Raw genomic sequence first — 21390 nt, 5'->3', positions numbered from 1 at the left:
ATGGTAGGTTTTGGTTGACGCGAAAAAATCTTGCATGTGAGTGAGGTTATGATTTAGGAATTGGCTTTTTGAACTTAGAAAATGTTGCCGATATAAGACGATCTGTTTTATCATTAATCTGCAATTCACTAGTTATGCAGCTAAAAGAGACTTATTGAAACAGTAAGATCAGGACCCAAGACCTCAGAATCATTTCTTGGAGGTTTGTCCCATGTGAAAGATAATTTCGTACAGTAAATCATTTTAAGACATTAAGAGTCCATGATGAAACCACACTCTGGAGTTTGAAAAGAGACGGGGCTGCTTTAAGAGAGAAACAGGAAGTTGTAACTAGAAGCCATCTGAATACTAAGCCAAAGCAGAATGCTCATGAAGTAGCAATTTAAGTGGCAGTGTTATTCTGAAATCCTCAGGCAGCCAGATTGTCTTAGGCAAATCTTGATAAAATATCCTTTTTCCAGGCTTTTATCGAAGGAATCCTAAGAAGACTGGTGAATGGAGAGACAGCAAACGCTCATGTCAGAGAAGGACGGGTATCAGTTTCAACATGAGGGAGCAGTGGAGCTGCTTGTCTTTAATTTTTTGCTCATCCTTACCATTTTGACAATCTGGTTATTTAAAAATCATCGATTTCGCTTCTTGCATGAGACCGGTGGAGCTATGGTGTACGGTGAGTGCAGAAATTGCAAGATTCATGTGAAACTTGTTGCTTGGGCATAATTAGAGACTTGTGTTCAGATGGCAAAGTATCGAAACTGGAGAAAATGTGCTGATTGAAAAGTCATTCGCTTGATGAAAGGTGCTGCAGCATAATGAATGCTCATCTTTTTCCAGATGAACTGCTGAAATTTGCCTTGTGAAATTTGTCCTATCACAAGCGTAAAAGCCACAGTCATGTTCTCAGGCAGCAAATAAGGCGAGTCTGTTGACAGATGCTGGTCCATTGTCATGTGAGGAGTCAAACCGGAGAGAGCTGTTTGTGTTGGTAATGATAGTGGGAAGCGATGGCTCTGCAGTCACAGAGCAGCCTCTATAACAGGTGGTGCTGATAGGCATTAGAAAGTTCTAGGAATAACACCACAAAAATATCTGAAGTAAATCCTCTTAAGTCAACTAGTTTTCAGGAAGAAAACTTGCAGAAACGTACCCCATGCCTCCTACTGGAATAATTGTATCCAAATCCATTTTAATTTAGGAACAATGTTTTATTCTTTTCTAATATACAAGTTTCTTTATACAATACTTTTTATTTCTTAGCCCGATTTCAGACTTTCTAATTTTTATCATTGTCATTGTTTGTATTATGGGGGTGGGCAGAGGTGTGAAAATGCATTTGTTTAACATCTTAAACTCTAAAGTAAGGCTCTTTCTGTATAATTTACCACGTCATTTCTTCCAGAAAGTTTAATAAAATGTGAGAGATTATCCAGGCCGTACCCTCATCTTTTAAAGTAAGCAAGACACCAGTAATTTTAAAATTTATTATTTATTGATGAAATAGTTCACTTTACCACTTTTATCTCAGCTTGATAATGGATAGGAACTTTGAACACAATAAAAACGGATGAGGCATTCCTATAATTCATACCAAAGAATATACTTTTACTGTATTTCGCTTCTTTCATTTTGGAAGTCCTGAAGGCTCTTATACCCTTGAGGTTCAGAGAACAAGATCAATGCACATTTTATATGCTAACCATATGATGTCCTGACAATAATAATTTATAGTTATTACCTCCCCATTTATAGTTAATGATTAGAGACCATAAGAAATCCTATGCCTTAACTGGATCCCACTGTGAGACACAGGCTAGGAGACGAAAGTTTCAGGCTAAGCAGTGTAATCCCTTTTCAGGAGACTGAAGTGCTGATCCATTCAGAGCACAGAGTTAAATTCCTTTGTATTGAGGGTCTTAAATCACACAACAAAACTCTCACTTGAAGGGGAAAAATTACAATCAAGTTGAAGAAACACAGGTAAACAGAAAGAAAGTGATGTCAGATATAAAGCCCTAGGCTCTAGTCACTTGCCCCTCATCTTTTCTTGACTTGGCTAATAAATAATCAACGAAGAATTGCTGGGTCATAAGGTAGATCCATTTGTAATTTTTTGACGCACCTCTGTACTGTTTTCTCTAGTGGCTGCACCAATTCGCAATCCTACCATTGAGGGAACCACTTCATAAATTATACAAATGTCTAAGCACTGTGCTGTATACCTGAAACTAATGAAGATAATATTGAATGTCAACCATAATTGAAAATAAATTCTAAAAATTAATTTATAAAAATAATGTTAAAAATAAAGAGAACTATTTATATCAACTTAAAAAATAAATATTTCTTCAGACCAAAAAAATAATAGTTAATGAGGATATGGAATGTAATCTGAGAAGCAGAACCAATGTAATTCTCGGCATTAAGTTAAAGGACTATATATGGTTTAGCAAAACAACACAGATTTTGCTTATTTATTTTTTATTTTATTATTTATTTATTTATTTATTTATTTATTTATTTATTTATTAAATTTTTTTTATGGTGGCATTGGTTAATGAAATCCAGTAAGTTTCAGAAGTACAATTCAACAGTAAGGCAAATATGTACATTGTGTTATGCATGCACTGCCCATAGTTAGATTTCTTTCTGTCACTACATGTTTGATCCTTTTATCCCATCTACCTCCCCATTTATAACCACTAATCTATTGTCCATGTCCATGAGTCTCTGCTTGTTTGTCCTGTTCGTTTGAAAACAATGCAGATTTTAAAATTACAAATATTTATTAGAGGGAAAGATTTCTTCACAACCTTGAATTCAATTGTACTGTGACTCATTTATTTATGATGGAGATACTGTTTTGTAAAACTTTTAATTAAATTTGGTGACCTATGAAAATTAAAACATAATTTGTACTCATAACATAAATGTAACTTTTATTTTGAACCTAAAAATGTTCAGATTACCTTTAATCCTCAAAAACTTCATGAAATACTTTTAAGTTGTGGTTGAAATCATAAAATCCCATTGCACAGTAGCTGAGATAGCATTTCCTCAATTGATATTCTTAGGCTGTTTAGGCTTAAGTTTTATGAGAGCAGGATTAAGTTGAGGTGTCTGATTTCTCTTCTTTCATGAATTTTTTATATTAAAGTTATTGAAAACCAGTTCTGAAACAGTGCAGTATAAAAAGATTATACAAATTATGAAGATATGCATTTATATATATTACTATTCCACTACTAGAATTTTTATTATTCTTGAGTTACCTTGAACTATACCAACCAATAAAAAGACTTTTATTTTAGGGTTGTTTAATTTTTTTTTTAATTGACACAGAATTATAATTGTTGGAATTTAAGGGGATCTTAGAGGTTATCTTCTCCAGCCCTCTCATTATATGGAGAAAGAAACTAAATCTCAGAGAAGTGAAATAACTTGCCCAAAACTGAATAGCCACTCACAGCAAGGTCCATGTGCTTTTACTCATCCACATGTATAATAAGTTCATGTTCACCTTAATAGAGCTCTCACTTACAGTCTCTGAAAATAGTCCATATGGATGGCATTAGTGACACCTCATATTTCTTCTTCAGGGATGATCTAAATGTTATATATGAAATGTTTATTAGGTACTTCCTGTCAATGATGTAATAAAATAGTCTGAAGTTACAACAGAGAAACAAATGAGACATTCTAATAAACATTTTTAAGTTTTAAGGGACAAGGAGATGCCAAGTGAATAAATTGCTTGGTGGATATAAACAAATTTGAAATTAATAGATTGGGAAGTAGCCTTAGAGAGCATAAGTCTAACGTCCTCATTTCAAAGGCATGAAAACAAAGACTTAGAGAGTAAAAATTACATAATTAGTTAGCTGCTGAGCTAGGATTCAACCTCCATCTCTAAGAGATGATAAAGGTATTTTAAAATAAGTCAATTCTCTCAATAATCATCCTGAAGAGAGGATGTACCTGTGAAATCCAGTTGCATCCTTATATTGTTTATGCTTTCGGGTTTAGTCAGATAGATTCTATTTTCTAAGAAGTTCAAGAGTGAAATTTCAGAATAAAACTATATAGAACTCTTCTTTATTAGAATATGGAACTCATGGTTCTTGCCAAAGTCCTGCAAGGGTCATGGTTATAATCAATGGGGAAGAAAAGAAACAAACCTATGGTTAAAATTTAAACATTTAAATTTTTTTCATAAAGGAAATGAACATTTGAGAATAAACTGTACCTCAGTCATCTTCATCCTACAGTTATATATATATACTTGTAATGAAACATCTTCTAAGATTTTTGTAGTAGCACATCTAATGCTTATCAATGAATTTGGCTATCAGTTCCTCTATTGAACTGACTACTGCTCTTGTGCTCATCAACTTTTGGTATAATGGGTTATTTTCCTCTGTATTGACAGCCATGAGTATTTTTCTAAAACACCAAATCTCCTATAATACTTCAACCCAGTCTGCCATCTGTCTTTCTACTGGTATTCCATTGACATATTGCAAATATTCTTTAGAAGACATAGTAGATGTTGATGCATTTTATCAGTATACCAAGGAATCCAATTAAAACATTCTAGGGAGCAGGGACTTAGGATATGAGCAGTTAAAGTAACATGAAATAACACGTGATCAAACAGAACATTTAACTGCTCCTTTATTCATAGTTAGAAACAATTTCCAAGTTGTTAACCTTAAAATAAGTGCATTGTTTGGTTGAACTCTGGTTTTTGGAGCTAAATCTGCTACTCCAAATACAAGTGATTCACTATATACAAAACAGCTTTTCTCTTGGTACTAAGGGTCACAGGATGCTTTTAAAATTAGTGGCAGCATTATAACAATATTTTTGCCTTACTAGAAACAGTAATGGGTAATTGTATCTCATGACATTCTATGCTCTCATTATTTCAAAACTGAAAGATTAGAATCCATAACTGGTTTAAAATATAAGCCACAGTAATATTCATTTAAATTGGACTAAAAGCTTAAATGACTGTTAATGGTCAAAATATTGACTGATAGCAGCTGGTGCACTTAGTACTGCTCTCTTAAGACCCTATATCCCTGCTCTTGTTCATAAAAGAAAAATTGCTTATTGTTTCCTGATAGCATTAAAATTTTCATTACACATAACTGGGGACATTCATAATGCCATGTACTCAAGTGTTGAGATCTGAGCTTAGGGACAGAACAATTTAGAAGTCTACCTTTTAGAAGTCTACCTTTGATTTCATGGCCTTACAATATATAGCACAGCCTCTGAATTCATGTGGAAATTTTGCTAACTGTTTAGTGGGCAGAAGTGAAATTTTTAGTGCCAAAGTTCAGATTTTTTTTTTAATTCGAATTCATTAAACTATCAAATTATGTCTGATCCTCTGAGTATACTTACCAGTTTAATATTGCCAATTTAGTTCACTCAACAGCATGTTTTTCAAAATTTAAAGAAAATACAATTACATAGTGAATCACCAAGGTTTTAAAGTTATCTTCTTTTTAAAAAAATCACATGGCATCAATTTTTCCTAGCACTGCTTAGAGATTCCTCAGAATAAAATTGGGTTGTTGGACATGGTGTGGCTCCACCCTACTGATGCATCTAGCGCTACCTCCTTGACTGCCAGGCCCATAAGACAAACTGGCCCTTATTGCCACTTCCCATCCTTCCACCTGCTTGGAAGTTCCTTCCCAAGGAGGCCTTTTACTTGTTTGTGTGTGGCAGGCTTTACTGAGAAAGCATTGGATTCTCTCTTGGGTATTTGGGTTTCCAAATCCTGATTTTTAGGTAGCTAGATGCATTTCTTTCACCAAGTGACTTAACCTCTGGCCTTACTCTTATCATCTCTAAAATGAGGAAGAAAGGAAATAGATATCAATAGGCTCCCTTTCAGCTGCAAAAGTGTTTCAAAATTCAAGCCAAGACTGACTTTAGCCATCAAGCATCTCTCAGCTACTCCAACCCAAACCAGTAGCTTTCTTTCCAGAACCCTATCAGAATATAATGATATCCAGTCCTTTCTCCCAAACAAGATTTTAGTGTTATTTTACCACTCTTAGTGCTTCTGGTCCTGCTGTGATTCTCAGTGTTCAGTAAATCCCGTTGAATTTCTCCCAGAAAGGAGAGAAGAGCAAGTTATACCATCAGAACAGTGATGAGTGGCTATGTATTCAGAGGTTTGTGGATGCCTGTCATGTGAAAATCAGAGTGGCTCTGGTTTAATTTGAAGGGCTCTTCAGGAAAAATCATTAGGGTTAAGAGCCTGGTGAACTAAACTTGCTCTCCCCTTTGGCATAAAAAGATTGATTTTAAGTGCTTCAGAGATCAGGGCAAAGTTTTCCATGCTGTAAAGTGTTAGCCAAAGAAAAGTTGGAAAATGTGGAAAAATCAAAGGTATATTACTCTCCGTAGGTTTTTAGAAGTTAATTTTAAGAAAATAACCTCCTATGTATTCTGCTGTGCGTCTAAGTCCCTAAAGACCTTCAGGGGCAGCCCTTCAAGCAAATGACTGTGGAGCCTCAAAGGATCCCCTCTGAGTTCTAAGGGCTGATGGCAGCACATCAAGGAAATGAATTTTGATTCAAACTATTTACAGAGATAACATATATAGTCTAAATTGAATTCAAATTATATCGTTAGTGAAGTGGAGACATGAAAAATCGACATTTGTTAAACATCCCTCACAATAACCATTTTTTAGAGGGGGAAACTGAGACACTAAAAAATTAAGTAACTTCCCCAAGGTGATATATTTCTAAATGTCCCAGCTGGGATTCAAACTTTGGCAGTTTGGCTTCATGTGGCTGCTGGATATCACAACTATTGGTGCATTTATGTGTGCATGTGTGTGTAAATAATGAAACTGACACTCAGAGACATAAAGTAACTTGCCGGTAACCTATAGAGATGAGCTTCAAAACCAGGACCGTAAAACTCATGTTCTTTCACCTATATCATGCATCAGCCATACTAGAGTTGCTGTTACTTAATAAATGTCTATTTTGTGTCAGGTGATGTTATCTTCAGAAATTTACAGAAGAAAGATAGAGACTGAAATATCTAACTGTATAAATTATTGTAAATCCTCACTACATCCATGTAAAGTAGTCATGATGATCGTTAGTTTGCGTGTAGATAGAGAAACTCAGAAAATTACAGGTTGGCCAAGACTGCACAGAATAATTGGCAAGAACATCATTTTTGAAAACTAATGCTCTCAAATTTTGGCCACAGTTGTCTTCCCATCGATGTCTGCTCTTGATATGTAACTTTCTCTCACAAACTCAGGGTTAGGGAAAGGCTGGGGAGAGGAAGTGGAAGGTTAAGTTTTTCTTTTGCCTTGAGGCCTCAGAAACATTATACTATCCATAACAAAAAGCTCAGCATGAGAAAGACAGTGGGAGCACATCCATGTCGTAGCTGGTTTGAAATGTTCCAGGAAGAATGATGAGGCTGAGCTGAGAACACCTGCCCTAGCATCAAGGAAAGAAGTGTTGCCAGTCCATAGTCATTCTGGTTTTAAATACCTGTGTTTGTCAGAATGGTTGTGGTAGTTACCATAAATAGTTTGAGAATGGACTGTGTCTTATTCATGTGGATCATGCAATATAGGCTTCCATTATATGTTAGTTTAATTGAATTGAATTTTTGGAGGAGACTGAAGGTAAAATCATTAATGACACCTCTGGGCTCTTCAAGTTCTATGAAACATATGTGTATAAGCTTGAGATGAAACGGATTTTGATGGAGTTTCATGACTGGCATGGTACCCACATTGGTAAGAACTCTTGTCTTATAGACAGTATTTCTCATAGTGTTGCCCCTGGACCAGCAGCATCAGTATCACCTGAGAACTTGTTAGAAATGAAAATATATGGACCAGGCCTACTGAATCAGAAACTTTGGTGGGGTCTAGCAATCTGCATTTTAACAACCTTTCCAGAGGGTTCTGATGCAACAAAGTTTAAGTACTTCACTATGAAAATAAAATTGAAGATGCAGTTTTCAGTTTTGTCTCCTTTATTTTTTCCCATCTTTTCTCTTTTTCACTCTATTACCCTCCTGTGATGAAGAGGGGATTTGGGAGACAATCTTTATTGGGCAGTTCCTCCCTCTTGCACTATTTACAATACTTTGTAATGTTTCCACCTCTGGTTTGAGAAAAGATAGATTTTTGTGTAAATATTATAAAGTAAGAAATCATTTTGTTTAGTCAGTATGTGCCTAGTTAGAGATCTCTATATATTTCTTTTGTCACTCTCTTAACATTATTGCAAGGAGTCGTGTTAGCTAAGTACAAGTTGGTGACTGAGATAATTTCTAAAGAAAAGTTATTTACAATGCTATGATAGAAATCCCAGACTTTTGTGAAATGTGTGTTGCTGTGTATGTGTATGTGTGTGTGTGTTTGTGTTTGTTTCATTGAGTGTGCTATATCTGTATATGAGTATCTGTATGTGCATGTGTGTGTTGTCTGATATGAAGCAAGAATGGAGCAAACATTGGATGCCCCACAATGGTGAAAAATCTGGTGGTTGGGACTTTCTGTCATTTCCTATATGTGTCTGTCCTATGAAAAAATAAACTGTGAATGAAGTATCCCAAGGTGGAAAAACTTTGTGAATTGCTTTCTAATTTGGAATACTATGGGATACTCTTGCTGACAGCTGCCCCAAGTCTGTTCTGAAGTCCTCATGGGACCTTTTCTTCACCAAAACAAGTTGATAGTGAGCCAGAGCAAAGCAATAAATTGTGTCCTTTTAGCAACACCCACACTTTCCTTTAGTCTTGTGAATTTAGAAGGTTGGTGGGAGGGCAGAGAAAGAAGAAAAGCCCTAAATAACCAGATTGCACTGCATATTTTTACTTTCTGTTCCTGACTAATCTCAGGGTAAAACTAAAATGCTAAAAGAAAAAATGTTAGCAAAGGCATTTAGCATTTGAAATTCAAACCCATATCATCTCTCTAAATTAGTATAAGATGCGGGAAGTGGATAAATATCAAGTAAAAAGTTAAAAATTATGAAGATGCAACTTAAAGTCTTATATTTGTGAAGACTATCTTACAGACAGTTATATGGTGTCCACTGATTCAGCTTTCTTAGAATATTTGTCACACTCTTTCCTTCCTCATTCCCACATTTGAATTCCTAGTTCATGTTTTTTTTTCAATCTGAATGACTGAAATAACATCACAGATTCTCTGCTTTAAAGAGTACCCTGCTGTAAAAGTTCTGATAATGGTAAAGAACACTTTTCCTCAGGCTTTATTTTATTCCTGTCATCTTAAAATTCCTCTACTCTAATTTCTTTGCTAAATCCTTTCTTATGTAAATAGAAATGACTTCCAATGTTAACATTCTCTCCATGTCCTCACTGTATCTCAATTCTCTTTTTCCCCTCAGATAATTGTCTCCAAATGCAGTTTCCTCTGCTCCAAAACAGAGCTCACTCAGTTTCCACAAGACCTTCTTGCCAATCATCTCTCCCTCGTGAACATCCTCCGTTCCTCAGCTGCACAGGGGTCCTTGATCTCAGCTGCCTTGTCAGTCACTGCAAATCTTTGACATGCCTGATTAGCTCTTTGTTCATGAATTTTTGTGTACGTCTCTCTAGAAAGTCCGTGCCCTGTTCTCTACCTGGCGAACTCTTACGCATTCCTCTGAGAAGACTTCCCTAACACTTTGGGAGGTGAAGTTAGTTGTTTTCGCCTTTAGGGCTCCTTAGGACTTCGTACATTCACTTTATATATATTTATATAATCTTTATATTTGTTAGGATGCATTCAGCTGCTATTAAGAGAAACCCTGACTGAAAAAGACAAGAAATAAGAACACTTCTTATCTTCCATAACCGGAAATCCAGAGAAGAGTAATAATCTTCAGGGCTGGTTGATTCAGCAGCCTGCTCTTATCATGAAGGACCCAGGTTTTTTCCTTTTTTCGGCTCTGCTATTCTCAATGCTGACTTCAACATCAGGTTGGCAGCGAGATGAGTATGACAGTTCCTGGTGTCCTAACCAGGCCCAGCAACATCCTGAGGAAGGAGTCATTCTCCTCTGTCTCTCTCAAAGTGTTTTAAAGAAGCTCCCTAGCCATTTTCCTTGACCTGAATAAGATCACGTGCTGTTCCAGAACCAATTATCAACAAAGTAAATGGGAATATGCTTGGAGCTGAAAATGAGTTTCACTTACCATAAGCTTATGTTGAGGGATGGATAGCTGACCAAATCTGAGCTTTGTTGGGGAAAAGGAAGGATGGATGCTGGGTAGGAAATCAACAGTGTCTGATATACTTATGAAGTTAAAATATAATATCATATAGCTTAATGATTTATTTCCTTGTTTTGGTATAGGAGAGTGCCTCATTTATCTAGCTTATACTTGGAAGCCACTCAATGCATAGAGAGTGAAAGAACCAAAAAACTCAGTTCTATAATCATATATTAACCACATTTGCTTTCACCTCTTAAATTCTCTCCAATGTCATGTGGCATTTAAATATATACCTGCGTAATAGTCTGATTGGTAAATGTATACAATTGGGCTTGTTGCACTGTGCGACTCCAGAAGAGCACAGCTCCTACAGAAAAAGAATCTGAAGGGAGCCTGCTGGAGTGTGGCAGTGTGTGTGATGGTGACTGAGCACAGTCATGATTTCAAACATAGCCAAAGAGATTTTAACACCTTGTGTTTAAAAACTGTCCCAAAACATTTCATGGTATATAATCATTAGATATTTAAGTAAATCAGCATTCATATTCCCCTCAGAAAAGCCCCTTTAGAAAAATACTTGTGTATCATGTAGAATGTCTGTCAATAAGATACAGGGGAATTGGTTATGAACTACGGCTAAATATAAGAAGAGATTTAGGAAGCATTTGTTATACCTTATTCTTACTGGAAATCAGGATCACAGGACTGAGCAAGAGGAAAAGGGCTGGTAGGATTAGAATATTTTAATATTTTAGGATCAAGGCCATATTTTTATAACTCCCACAGTCCTAGAGCAATTCTTTGTGTGTCTGTGGCATGAAAGCATAAGGAAAGAGAGAAGTAGTGGGATTTTCTTGTATTTTCAATGTGGCGATGAAGTGAGAGCCAGTCTAGAAAGACAAGGCTCATATTTCTCGAAGCTTCTCACTTAGAGTGCTGTGAGGCTCTTTTGTCCTTCCTCCTTTTCTCCTTTCCTCTCCCACAAACATCACCATGTCACTGCACATCAGGTATCTGCTAAAAGAGTTCTATTGCAAGCTATGCAAGGACAGGGACATCACAGCATTGGATATGGTGTTCCTTACATGTGACATTTTAAAATGTTGGTCACTGACTACATAAACTCAGAAGATTCCTTTTTTCTTGACTCTAGGGGAGTTTGTGGACTTGGAGAAAGTTGTATTATAATTCTGCCTTAAGTATTTGGCTTTTCTAGAGGAAAAAGAGAGAGATGAAGGACAGCATAGACTCTGCCCTACACGATTTTATTGTCTAGCGGGAGAGACAAAGCCACATAGTCTGCAAAGCAATGCTAAACAGTATATCTTTATAAAATTGGGACAATAAGGCATGTGGTTCAAACTGTGAGTTCTGTAAGAACTTAAAGATGAGGGAGCTCAGTGAGTACAGGCTATATCAGATCATGGGTCTCCACGGATAGGACTTGAGATATAGTTTATAGGATGGGGAGTGCTTTAGGAATGAGATCTATTGTCCAAGGTCCACCCTGGAGCTAAATGCTGTTGGGGAGAGATCAGAGTTCACTAGAGAGCAGGTTCAGGCTTTTGCTACTCCCACTGCCCAGATGCCCAGACTTGTAAGGATACATTTGGACTAGAGTTTCAGCCTGAAGAAAGTGATACCACCAGTTGGCAAAGCAGCAGAACCCAGCAAAGTGTCATGCTTGTGAGGATAAAGCCTGGGACCAGGGCTGTTTATACATGTGTAGAGTGGCATTACTTTGCTGGAACAGATTTTTTTATTTTCTTCTGAGCAGGTAGGTTCATGATTCATGATTTCCAAACAAAAGTGGTGGTTTGTGTGCATAAGCCATGGCAGCCAGTCTCCTCTTTCCTTCTGGGCACAAGTGACTGGTGCTTTCTTTATCCCATAGTTTTGTGTAGGCATAAAAACAATTCTGTTTCATTAGCATATTCTTTCTACTAGCAATCTTACTTTGTCACCTGCTCTCATACAATACTGTGCTAGAGTGGGTTAACCACCCCCCTCCCCCAAATTTCATGTTTTTGGCATCATATGGTAAAGCACTGAGTGGACAGGTGGCTGTCAAAAATATTATGAGGCTCTATGGGTAGATGTTTAGCCTCTAACATTAAGGATTTGCCAGTTGCTGCTATCGCAGTGGAGGTGGACAAATGGGAGCGTGTATTTATTAAACAAGTGCACTTGCCCCACTGGCCCTTACACACTGCCGAGATGATGAGTTCTCTTAACCCTTAAAGTTGGGAAGAAGCAGGGCCAGAGTGTTTTGTCTAATGTGTTAATTTGGGTCTTCTGAGAAGCAGACACTGGAAAGAGATTAGTTGTGCAAAAGATTAATTGGGGTAAACCCTTTTAAGGGAAAATGGGAGGGAGACTGAAGACGCTGGGACAGCTGTCAGACTTTGGTACAGCTCCAACCCCATGGAAAGAGGGAAGGAAGAAGGCTGGGTGAGAGAAGGTTTAGGCTGTGGTGCAATTCTAAGAAAGGTTTGTCAAGGCTGATTGAGTATCCTTGAGCCATTGTAGCCCTTCAGGATACCTTCTCATTTTTAGTACACCTGCTGTCATTGTTAGTACACCTGCTGTCATGTCTGTGGCTGGCCTCAGCATGAATTTGGCCATGGATTCCAGAGCACAGAAGCTGAGACCATAATCACCTGCACTTCTCATAGTGAGAAATCTGAGAGTTTCATTTTTGTGGCCATTATATCAGGTCACCTCTGGCAGCAAGCAGCTTACTTCATTTCCTCCAGTGTACCTTTTCTTGAAGGCTGGGACCAGACCTGGGGCAGAGGTCCAGGCAGTGTCATTTAGATTTTGAGATCTTGTATGAATTTAACCATAGGGGCCCAGGTACTAGGCATTCATTATTATGACAAATACTTGTTTTCTCTGCTTGGGAAAAAAACAGTGGACACTTCATGTTTACTTTTTGTTGTTGAATTGAAAGCATATTGAAAAAATAAGTGGCTCGCCCTCTGGTCATTTTGAATAGTATTAATACAGGTTCTTTCTACTCAGTGCCCGTATAGACATTATCGTATGCTTCCCTTCTTTATATTGCACTTGTGTAAAAAGCAGAGGACATAGTATCATTTATGATACTTGCTAAATAATTTTTAGAAAATGGATCCTTCATAGGCAAAGAGTATTGGAAAAGTGATGTTCTTATGCAGTTACCCTACACCACTTGCAGTGTAGATAATGTGTCTTCCCTTCTCCCTCCTGACTAGTTTTTTTTTGTAGCCATTTGAAACTGCACATGGAAGGCTGACGACTATTCTATGACGGATCAAGCACTCATGGTGGTTACCTATCCATCACTTATTTTCTCTTGCTAACAAAGGTTGTAACACAATACTTCTCACTATTATGGAGGAGTGGGCTAAATACTGAAGAATAAGTAAGGTAAAAATATTCTTGAAAGAAATATGTTTTCATTCTCGCCTCTCATGCTAATTTGTTCTCCACATTGTTGCCCAAGTGATAGTTCTTACATAAAAATCTGATTGTTTTACTCTCCTGCCTAGAGTCTTTCAGTAGTTCTACATTGCCATTGATTTAAAAATAAAAACGTCTTAGCATGGCATAGGAGCCTCTTTATGACGTGGCCCCTGCCTATGGTCTGTAGTCTAGAGTTTCTCTCTCTCTTGCTTTCGCTCTCACTCTCTCTCCCTCCATTTCTTCTCTTACACCACTACTTACTGACTCTCTAAATTCACCAGATTTCTTAGGTCCCTCTGTGTTTATGTATTATATTAGTTAGGTTATCTTAGTGACTGTTAACACAGAAACACTAACATTTCAGTGACTATACAACAAAAGTTGTCTTTTCACTCACATAATAGTCCAGTGCAGGGTCTTTCTGGTTGGTGGATGGCTTTCCCCCACCTGATGTCTCAGGGCAGGATCCTTCGTGTCCTCCTCATCCATCTGATAAATGGGAAAAGAGAAGGGAGAAAACTTACCTGCTTCTTAAATATTGTGTCCCAGGAGTGGCACATATCACTTTTCCTGAAATTCCATTGTTGAGAACCCAACCAGATGCAGACAACCAAGAAACACAATCTCTGGCTGAGTAGTCACTTTCCAGAAGCTATTCTACACATTGGCAAACATAATCCTGGGGAACTTTTATCTGTCTCTGCTGTTACTCATGTGCCACCACCCACATGTGCAGCCTGGATCCCAACTCATTCCCTGATTCAGCTCATCTGGACAAACCTTATGAGACCTTTTAGGATTCATCTAAAGCTTTGCACCATTCAAAAGGCTTTAGAGTGTCTCCCCTCTATACTCATATAACACAGAATGCTTACCAGCTGTCATAGCACATATTACATCGTATTATAATTGTTTGCTTATGGGTCTTTATTTTATAAACTTGAGCTCCTGTAGGACTGGGACTATATTTTTATTTTACATCTATAAATGTCTGGCAAAAAATATGCAAATAACAAATATTTTATTAAGTAAATGAAAGGTTATTGGCTTCACAAGAGAGTGGTAAAACCTCCAACATTTGATGTTTTAAAGAACAGATTTTATCTTCAGATTGGATTTATCTTAAAACATATAAGTTGAGGAATGTATAGGCCTCTGAAGTTTCTTTTCTTTTGTTAATAAATCCATAATATTAAAAGAGTTCACAGTTATCAGATTACCGTGAGCATCCTAACAGTGTTTATAAACTTAAAAGTCAAGGATTATTACTTGGGTTCCACTCTTCACTAAAAGGAATGTTATAATATTATAATACATTTAGGTATGGGTAAGCCGAAAACTGATTCAAAATTGTTTGAAGAATTTAAAGAATGTATTATGTCACATAGCAAAAAGTTTAGAATTAGAGTAGCTTCAGAATAAGTTGATCCAATGGTTCAGTGAACTCATCCAGGACCTGGATTCTGTCTGTAGCTCAGTCCTACCACCCTCAACATATTGACTGTGTTTTTGAACTAGATCCACTTGAGGTCACAGACACCTGCCAGCAGAAAATGAAGAAATGTGTTGCCTTGGTCGTGTCCTGAGGGAGAGAATGAGAACACCTTTCACTCAACCATTGTAGATAAATGATTACCTTTAGTCTGATGGGACTATCAGATATATGCTGATCTGTGGACTTTCCCCAGGGGAATTCCATCTCTGAACTGATAGATTACTCAGCATCTGTCACAGAGTAAAGGTTTTCTTGAAGCTTTTGTGTGGATAGAAGAGATTGGTAGCTCTTCTCTCCAAAATTTATGGGTCCATTAGGAGGAAAACAAGAGGAGAATATATGCAGTAATGTCCATCACGAAAATTTAAACAATACAACCTATTGAACTAATGTCTGTAAAAGAGTGAACAATTTTCTAAACTAGGCAATGACCCAATTCTTTCCTCTGCCACTTCTACAAATTCCAAATCACATGTTTAAAAGTATCCAATAGTGAACATTTTACATTGTGTTCCTCTAGTGAAATTATTTATCCTTTATTTTAGGTCTCATAATGGGATTAATCTTAAGATATGCTACAGCACCAACTGATGTAGAAAGTGGAGCTGTTTATGATTGTGGAAAACTGACCTTCAGTCCATCAACTCTACTGATTAATATCACTGACCAAGTTTATGAATATAAATACAAGAGAGAAATAAGCCAGCACAACATCAATCCTCACCAAGGCAATGCTATACTTGAAAAGGTAAGGATTCTATCTGGTCATATACTTTTGTTTTCCAATATAAGTAATTGCATCATATATGAGCCACTATGTGCAATATAGTCACGCACATATATATGCTCTTTTTCAACACCATACTTTTGGGGCGATTTTGTTGACTAAGGGGTTAATACTTTGATATACTCTTATTGTAAGCCCAGTTATCTGTAGTTTTTACTAGAAATTGGAAAAGAATGCTTTTTCATATAATTCTTTTGCAAGCCATAGTTATATTAGGTAAAAATATATAGTTCAACTGCATCTGACTTTCACAATACTGATTCAACTTTTCACATGTGTGTTTTAAGTATCATTTTATATATATTATCAGCTGGGTACTGGGTTCAAATTTTCCTTAAGTCAAAAGGAAAATGTAGGGATGGGGATAATGAAAAAATCTACACTTGCAAACTTTGATCTAGGATGCCTAGCTTTTGGCTACCAGCACAAAACTTTGTTGTTTATAAATACACTGGCAATAGATCAGTCTCAATAAATCTTGACTTCATCAGTTTAGTTAGGGGAACTTTAGGTAGAAAAAAGAAAAATTGTGAAGTGACTCATCTTTAAAAATGGTTTTATTATTGCAAATTTGTTAACTGCTTCAAGTATTGGAAGAAAAACTTCCTTCTACTCTTAGGACTCTGGGTCAGAAAACAGGTGAGGTTGCTTTTTGTGGTGCCCTGTGTGTTATGGATCAGTCTTTGGAATAAGTGAATTTGTGTTTAACAATACAAGTATGTTCTGAGAACCAGTGTTTCACATGACTTATTCCAGATCCTTTTAGATCAGAGCTGAAAATGTTCTTAATATTATGGAAGTGTATTTTATTACTTTTATCCTATATGGATTTAGTTCTCTTTTAATATACACCTTTTTTTTTTTCCCATTTTGAGAGCTTTGGGGCAGGAGGAGAGATACTTGGTCTGCCATTTTTCCTCATTAAAGATGAGTAACTTTTTTTTCCCACATTATCTTCCACTAACATACTTCTGGAATAACTTCCTTCTAGTGCTTGGTGAGACTTCAGGAAAGTCAAACTAATCATAATATTAGCCTAAATTAAACTTAGAAAAGTAAATTAAAGCACACAAAAAGAAAATTAAATAATGTATTTCTGAAATAAATAAGAGCAACTTATATCCTGTTTTGAATGATCTCCTCCATGTGATTCTTTCTGTTCACATGAATAATAGAAAATCATGTATCTTGAAATACTCAATTTTTAAAAATGAACTTAGCAACATGGGATTTTAAATAAAACATACTCTTCAGTTTTACCTTTGGTTTAATACCTAGACGAAAATTAAGTATTTCCCCCTTACTCTTTAACCCATTTTTATAATCATTTCTAAGCAGCACTTTTCTTCAAATAGGTAGACCCCAAAAGATGCTGATAATTATCTCTGCTACTATAGTAATTTTGTTCTCTAATAGGATTGCCAACAAACACCTGATCAGAAATTTTGTTTCTATATTATTAACATATTGATTCCTTTACCAGCAGCCAAACTTCAGTGTTTGCTTTTGAAAAATTAAAGCAAGAGATGAAGAAAGTGTATAAGTGGCTAAGGCCCTCTTGTTTTTTTTTCATCAGGTAGATTATGAGTTCTAAACAGAAAATGTTTAATTGACCTTGAATGGCATGTGTATTTTCTAGATTAACTTCTAAATCATTTGACTCATTAAGTCACAATTAGCATTTGTTTTTCCAGACATCCAAGGTTGGCAATGGGTGACTCAATACCCAGAGTACATCTTGCCCTCATTTCTGGTGGGGAAAGCAGCATCCACTGGTACACTTACCATATTAGGTGACTTTAAGTGGAAACGATCTTGTTTACGAACTATCAGAGCATACCTTAGTGAACAGTTGTTGCTTATGTACCAATGTTAGGGAATTCTAGTGAGTGTTTGAAAATGAAAAACCCATAGTTTATCTTCCTTATGGGAAACCTCCACTGAATGCAGTTATTCTTATCAATCAATCAATCAATCAATCAATCTGTGTCAGATGCAAAAGGTTTCTAAAAAAGAGTCCATTCATTGGAAGGCTTATAGGGAGGTAAAAAGGAGTAACGGGACAATTAGGACCAGACAGATCTGCCATACATACTTAGCAAGTTTCTTGAATTTCTTAATCTCCAACTTTCTTATTTGTAAAGTGGAGAGATTAGAACTATTTTTTAGGATTGTTCTAATGTTTAAATGAGATGATGCATACAAAGTGCCTGGCTACCATTTGGCTCTTTACATTTCACTGCCATCACTGCCTCTACTACTACTACACTACCACTTTTAATGTCGCTGCCAGTACCCCGGCTGGCCACTGCAGTCTCTCTAACAACAATGCTGCTACTGCTGCTGCTGCTGCTGGTAATATGTGACTGTTTAATATATGCCAGGGATTAAGAAAATGCGTTTGCTTTTTAATTTATTTAACATCTGTTGGGGAAGATAAAACCAATGTATAATATATGCCTTTATATAATTTAGTTCTAAATTATATCATATGAACTATGAGGACTATAAAACTTTATAGATTAGTTATCACAGATACTTGAGCCTGTTAGGGAGCCTTCTTGCAAGAGGTGGCACTTGAAGTGTAGATATGTCTGCATAAGTAGTAGGAATTGAGTTCAGAATGGTCACTGGGCAGGATGTATTGGAAGGTGACTCTATGGGGTATGGTTATCTGAGTGAGAAGGGAAGTGGGCTTTACAGACTTGTTGGATCAACAGAACCTGCTTAATAAGTAAAAACAGTGTGAACAGAAGAATCTAAGATTTGAAAGTGTTAGACGTGGCCAAGAGAATATGACAATCCCAGGATAGGGGAAAGAGAGAGAAAGAAGATTTGAGTATAAGAATGGGTGAAAATGACCCTAGATCTGTATATAGAGATCATCTAATTTAGAACAAGAAAGAGACCTGACCTCATTAAGCTGAACCCTATCGTTTCGTAGATAAGTGAAACAAGAACTTAAGCACTAAAATTGATTTAAGTCAGTGGTTCTCAAATATGTCTGCAGTTTAGAGTCACTTGAAGCTTCAAAAAATCCTGATGCTTGTGTTCCACCCCTGGAGTTTATGATTTTACTGGTTTAGGGTATGGCCTGATCCTTGGAATTTTTAGAAGATCACCAAGTGATTCTAACGGGCAGGCAAGTTTGAGACCATTGATTTAAGTCCTATGTTGTGTTCAGGTGAATATGGTGAAAAGAGAAATGTCACTTTTGTGCTTCTTTCCCTCACCTCCACTGCTATAGATTTACCAGCCGCTTTTACACACAAAGCACTCTCACGTCAGGACCTCTACACATGTCATTCTTTTTGTCTAAAATGATCTACTTTCTGCTTTTCAGATATCAGGGTCCTTCTTATTTCTAGAATCTTGGCTTGAAATGTCATCTCTTCAATTTTCTCTCACACAGTAGTGTCTCTCTCTCTCTCTCTCTCCTTTTTCCTCTCCTTCTGTTTTGTTTCAAAGTACCTAGCACCATCTAAAATTATATTTGTATTTTCTTGCTTGTTAATTGTCACTCTCATGTTGTTTATTGCCTACTGGACAATAAACTTCACAAAGGCAGGGACCATGTCTTTTCATTGACCATTGTATCCTCGAAGTCTATCACAGTACCTGGTGCATATTGCTGCTAAATAAACACTATATGAATGAATGAATGAATGAATGAATGAATGAATAGCTTTGAAAACTTGTTAGAACATATACAACTAGAGTATTTGGAAATTATCATCTGGGAATTGGTAGAATTTTAGTGTCCTAGATGCTTAATTCTTGAAGAAACTAGGATATTACCTAATCTTAGGTAATACATACAGATAATACATTTATATCTAGAGAAATTATATGTTGGATCCAGGGTCCCACTACTGGTCAGAGGCAGAATTGAGACCTATAGCACTTTACCCAGTGTTCTGAGTGATTTATTGTACCCCACACCACTGGACAGGCTCCCAAATGGCCCTGTGGACAGAGAAGGACAGAGCATCTCGGGTTGAGGCCTGGGGAATCTCATAGTGAGATAGATAGAAGAAGGCAAGGACCAGTGCTGAAAGAGAGGTTGGTTGTTGTGCAAGAAGAGGTCCAGCACATTGGAGTCACAGCAGCCATTGGTGCAGCCCCACTGAGTCCTTTTTCTTAGAGTACAGATTAAAGAGACTATTTGGCCTTTGTTTCTAAAAATTAGAAACAATTAGGATGAGGAAATTATTTTTGCTTTCAGAAGAATGTAATTTAAAGGCTTGAATGAAATTCCTAACTTCAGGACTTGGAAAAGCTGGAATGAATTTCTGTGCATGTAATCATCTTTTGGAAGATTTGTAAGAGCACATGTATTTCTGGGAGTTAGGTACTGATATGCTAGGAAATAGCACCAGGCTTGATGATTCCCTGAGTTCCTTCCAAAGAGAAGGTATGAAACTGGTACATATGAAAACTGTTGATATTGATATAAACAGCAATGTACTGTGCTTTTATGGCATGTGTAAACATACAGAAATTTCAGGAAATATTATATGCCTAGCTTGTTTTGTTTATGCTCAATATAGATCAAAGTATAAAAAAGAAAAAAACTGATTTCATTTAAAGATTAAAGAACACAGTATTTTCCTATACTTTACAACCAGCAGATGATCGCAAAACAACCTTCTGAGAGACTAAAAGTAGACCATGTTGATTTGTATTTATCCAGTCAATGTTTCCAACACCATTTGTCAAATCGTTCTGTGGATGTAAGGTATCCTTAACTACTTTTAACTGAATGGGACCTATATTCTATTACATGATAGCTTTATAAACATTAATTTGTTATATAGTATTTAGGAATATCAAAATGTCTACTAAGCATTTCTGAATTTCATATCAATAGGAGGTTTAAAACTTACCTTTGAAGTCAGATGATAAAATAACTTTCTCCATTATTCATTTATTTTTTCGATACTAATGAACTGAGCATTTCCCATCAGTTTCAATTCTGAAATAAGGAGTGGTTTTGAGGAGTTTATTAGTAAATCAGGACACAGCAATGAATAAATGAATAAATATACCACAAGGCAGGTATCAAAGGAGTGGGCCAAGTACCACAGGCACTCAGAGGAGACAATATGATTTTTTGTCAGGGTGATGGGGAATATTTCAAAAAAGCAGAGTTGATTGCCCCTGGTGGTGGTTATACATGTGGTGTGTGGAGGCAGGAGAGACATTCTAAGCAGAGGAAAAAGTATTATGTGAAGGTGGAATATGGGGTAGAGAATATTGCAAGAAAGAAAAACATTTTCAACTGGTTAAAGTATAGAAGACCAATGAAATATCGGGCTGGAAATAAGAGCAGAGCTTAATTATGGAAGCCCTTGAATGCCAGATCGAGTAATGCTCACACTTTTTGTATTCAGTGAAAGAGTGTAATATTGACAAAAAGTGAAAGGACATTT

The 21390-nt window shown here is 36.6% G+C and overlaps 1 protein-coding gene across 3 annotated transcripts in view; it reads left to right on the top strand.

The window, feature by feature from the left end:
* Positions 1-315: 315 nt before the first annotated feature.
* Positions 316-21390, top strand: part of SLC9A9 (solute carrier family 9 member A9) — a 505685-nt gene continuing 484610 nt past the window's right edge. For 2 of the 3 annotated variants that reach the window (XM_039876497.1, XM_039876499.1), the window contains exons 1-2: positions 316-670; positions 15717-15919. In XM_039876497.1, coding sequence (XP_039732431.1) covers positions 496-670; positions 15717-15919 — 378 coding nt within the window. In that variant the 5' untranslated portion in view covers positions 316-495. Of the gene's footprint in view, positions 671-13478; positions 13641-15716; positions 15920-21390 lie in introns of all 3 variants that reach the window. The other variant, XM_039876498.1, reaches the window with a different exon arrangement.

Source organism: Pteropus medius, unplaced genomic scaffold (genome assembly GCF_902729225.1).
Source record: "Pteropus medius unplaced genomic scaffold, Ma_sr-lr_union100, whole genome shotgun sequence".
NCBI classification, from domain to species: domain Eukaryota; kingdom Metazoa; phylum Chordata; class Mammalia; order Chiroptera; family Pteropodidae; genus Pteropus; species Pteropus medius.
Note: the sequence above shows the minus strand (reverse complement) of the source record. Positions and strands in the feature narration are given on the sequence as shown.